At 45.1% G+C, this 4,043-nt stretch overlaps 1 protein-coding gene across 1 annotated transcript; it reads left to right on the forward strand.

The window, feature by feature from the left end:
* Window positions 1–6: 6 nt before the first annotated feature.
* LOC145718574 (protocadherin gamma-A12-like) lies at window positions 7–4,039 on the forward strand (the record flags this gene model as incomplete). Its single annotated transcript, XM_081810076.1, has 1 exon — window positions 7–4,039. A coding segment is annotated over exon 1 (1,815 nt), but the record flags the coding sequence as incomplete, so codon positions are not given.
* Window positions 4,040–4,043: the final 4 nt, after the last annotated feature.

The raw sequence follows: 4,043 nt of genomic DNA on the forward strand, positions 1-4,043 counted from the left end.
CAGATGTCAGCGACCGCCCGGCGCCCTCTGACCCCCAGGCTGAGCTGCAGTTTTACCTGGTGGTGGCTTTGGCCTTGATCTCGGTGCTCTTCCTCCTCGCGGTGATTCTGGCGGTTGCCCTGCGCCTGGGACGCTCCTCCCGCCCCGCTGCCTGGGGCTGCTTTCAGCCTGGTCTCTGTTGTAAGACTGGACCAGGGGTTTCTCCCAACTACAACCCGGGAACTTTGCCTTATTCCTACAATATGTGCGTTGCCTCTGATTCTCAGAAAGCAAGGCTTAATTTTCTCACTATGACGTCAGAAATGGGCCTCCAACAAGAACTCTCTAATGAAGCTTCTTTGGTAATAAGTTTCACTGAGGAGAATAACCAATTAAACTCTCACACTGATGCTTCTGCTCACGTGAGTGTCAATAAACAGGTTTGGTTTAATTTTCAAAATATTTTGGCAAAAGAAGTCCTAAACAGATCCTATCTACTATCACTTCATTTGCTTACCCACTCTCAGTATTTTCTTTTCTTTTCTCTGTGGGCCAGTAACTTCATTATTAGCCCTCAAGTATTTTGAAATATTTTGACAATTTTACCTGAGATAGTCTTTATCCACGTACACACAATATCTCCTTTATGGTGACAAGTGGGTATTATGATGCTGTTGCCACAGAAATATTTGTAACTGAAGCATAAATGTTTTGTTTCTGTGGGTGTTTCTCAGAACATCAATATCTTGAGTATATAAGGCTTTTTCTTTATAACTACAAAGTGAGAGGAAAATGCACAAGAAGAGTTTCATTTTTTAAAGATTTTATTTATTTGAGAGACAGAGAGAGCACTAGCTGGGGAGAGGGCAGAAGGAAAGGGAGAAACAGACTCCCCGTTGATCAGGGAGCCCAACTCAGGGCTCAATCCCAGGACCCTGGGATCATGACCTGAGCCGAAGGCAGATGCTTAACTCACTGAGCCATCCAGGCACCCTGACAAGTTTTATTTTTAAAGGACAGAGTAATGTTTTGATAATACTCCATTACATTTGCTAGGGATTCTTTGAATCTCACTGAATAGGCCAATTTTATTCCCAGTCTTTTATCAGAACTACCTGTAGATTTCCTCCCAGTTTAAAAATATGTTGCGGTATGCCTGTCAAATATGCTTATCCTCAGAATCCAAACATTTACATTCATGAAAGCAGAAGAGTGAGAATTTTTTCCTATATTTTGATGGGCTTTCAAATGTATTACCAGTCATTTTCAGTAAATGGAATTGGGTTTGTTACTCAGAAAAAGGTAAGCTTATAATATTCTTTGGATTGCTAATTTTCTCAAACATGATTTTGAAATATAATGTATTAGTAAGTTGTAAGGTACTACCCTTATTTCCAGTAAATGCAAGTTGAAATGCTTCAATTTTGTCCTAAAAATGTTAATGGGTCTTACTCACTTGACTTCTTGTCAGTGTGCTTCTGATAATGTATACAATTGCATTTCTTATTTTTAGATTTCCATATTGTTGTGAAATTTTGATTTCTAAATATTAAGTATTGACAACCTTTTAAAATAGCTCCTCTCTTTAGGTATATTTAAAAATCTGTAAAAATCTGCCCCCTATTACAGCCACGTGAGAAAGTTTAATTTATTCTATTATATGATTTCTCAAAATAGGAAATGCCTAGGAAGATATCCCATAATAGGTATTTTTTTGGGGGTGGTGATATCAAATTAGGTGCACTAAAATTATACGGTTAAAATTACTTTGTATGGAAACTTCACATTCATTTAAAAGCTCATTGGAAAAACAGAATACAGCTACAGAAAATAATCTCAAGAAAGCGGCTCTGTATGAAAAATTTTTGAAAAATACAAAGAAGTTGACTGAAATTTCTATTAAAAGGAACACTGTAGTTTTTTAGTTGGCTCTACTTACATCCCTATTTGAAGAACAGTAGGTGGAGCTATTTAAGGTACAAAAACCAAAAATCCTTCCTGGAGTTCAAGATTGTGCAGTAATTGGTTAGGACTCTGAGCGCCGCTGTTCACCAATCAGGGAGAGAAAAACAGAGATCCTACTCGCCTCCTGCTTGCCCTGCAGGCGCCTGAAGCACAGCCCAGATAGAAACTAACCATCTCCGGCACTCTGAAGAAACTGCTGGATTCTGAAGACGGGGAAAACTGGTCCTGACTTCGGTGGTCTAGGGAAGAATTGGAAGTAATATCCTCCAGGAAAGTGACGATGATTCCTGAGCGACTGCATCAGGACTGCAAAGGGCTTGTCCTGCTGGGAGTTCTCCTGGGGATTCTGTGGGAAACCGGATGCGCCCAAATTCACTATTCAGTTCCTGAGGAGCTGGAGAAAGGCTCTAGGGTGGGAAACATCGCCAAGGACCTGGGGTTGGAGCCCCAGGAACTAGAAGAGCGTGGAGTCCGTATAGTCTCCAGAGGTAGGACTCAACTTTTCGCTCTGAACCTTCGAAGCGGCAGCCTAATCTCCACAGGCAGGATAGACCGGGAAGAGCTCTGTATGGGCGTCTTAAAGTGTCAATTAAATCTGGAGATTCTGTTGGAGGATAAAGTAAAAATATACGGGGTAGTAGTAGAAGTGAGAGACATTAACGATAATGCCCCCTATTTCCGGGAAGATGAATTAGAAATAAAAGTGAGTGAAAACGCAGCCACTGGGTTGCGGTTCCCTCTTCCCCACGCTTGGGATCCGGATATCGGGAAGAACTCTCTCCAGAGCTATGGACTCAGTAGTAATACTCACTTCTCCCTGGACGTGCAAAGCGGAGCGGATGGTAACAAGTACCCAGAATTGGTTTTGGAGCGCGCCTTGGACCGGGAGCAGAAGGCTGTTCATCACCTTGTTCTCACCGCCTCCGACGGGGGTGACCCAGTCCGCACAGGCACCACGCGCATCCGTGTGATGGTAGTTGATGTGAATGACAACGCACCAGTATTTGCTCAGTCTGAGTACCGCGTGAGCGTTCCAGAGAATGTGGCCGTAGGCACTAAGCTGCTTCTGGTAAGTGCCACCGACCCTGACGAAGGAGCCAATGCGGAAGTGATGTATTCCTTCCGTTATGTGGACAACAAGGCAGCCCAAGTTTTCAAACTAGATGCTAATTTAGGGACAATTTCAACAATAGGGGAGCTGAACCACGAGGAATCAGAATTCTACGAGATGGAAGTGCAAGCAGTTGATAACGCAGGGTATTCTGCACGAGCCAAAGTCTTGATCACAGTATTGGATGTGAATGATAATGCCCCTGAAGTAGTTGTCACCTCTCTCTCCAGCTCCATTCTGGAAAACTCTCCCAGAGGGACATTAATTGCCCTTTTAAATGTAAATGATCAAGACTCTGGGGAAAATGGACAAGTGATCTGTTTCATCCGAGGGAATCTGCCATTTACATTAGAAAAGTCTTATGGAAATTACTATAGTTTAGTGACAGACACACTCCTAGACCGGGAACAGGTTCCTAGCTACAACATCACGGTGACCGCCAGTGACAGAGGAAGTCCGCCCCTGTCCACGGAAACTCATATCTTACTGAAAGTAGCAGACACCAACGACAACCCGCCCGCCTTCTCTGACGCTTTCTACTCCGCCTACATCGTGGAGAACAACCCTAGAGGAGCCTCCCTAATGTCCGTGACCGCCTGTGACCCCGACTATGGAGTGAACGCCCAGGTCACTTACTCATTGGCCGAGGACAGCCTTCCCGGACTGCCCATATCCTCCTACATCTCCATCAACTCCAACACTGGCGTTCTGTATGCGCTGCGTTCCTTCGACTATGAGCAGTTCCAAGACTTGCATCTGCAAGTGACAGCGCAGGACAGCGGTGACCCTCCGCTCAGCAGCAACGTGTCTCTGAACCTGTTCGTGGTGGACCAAAATGACAACGCGCCAGAGATCCTGTACCCCGCCCTCCCCACCGACGGTTCCACAGGCGTGGAGCTGGCGCCCCGCTCCGCAGAGCCCGGCTACCTGGTCACTAAGGTAGTGGCGGTGGACAGAGACTCGGGCCAGAACGCCTGGCTGTCCTACC

This window comes from Leptonychotes weddellii, unplaced genomic scaffold (assembly GCF_054177405.1).
Source record: "Leptonychotes weddellii isolate Sample4059 unplaced genomic scaffold, ASM5417740v2 HiC_scaffold_17872, whole genome shotgun sequence".
Classification (NCBI taxonomy): domain Eukaryota; kingdom Metazoa; phylum Chordata; class Mammalia; order Carnivora; family Phocidae; genus Leptonychotes; species Leptonychotes weddellii.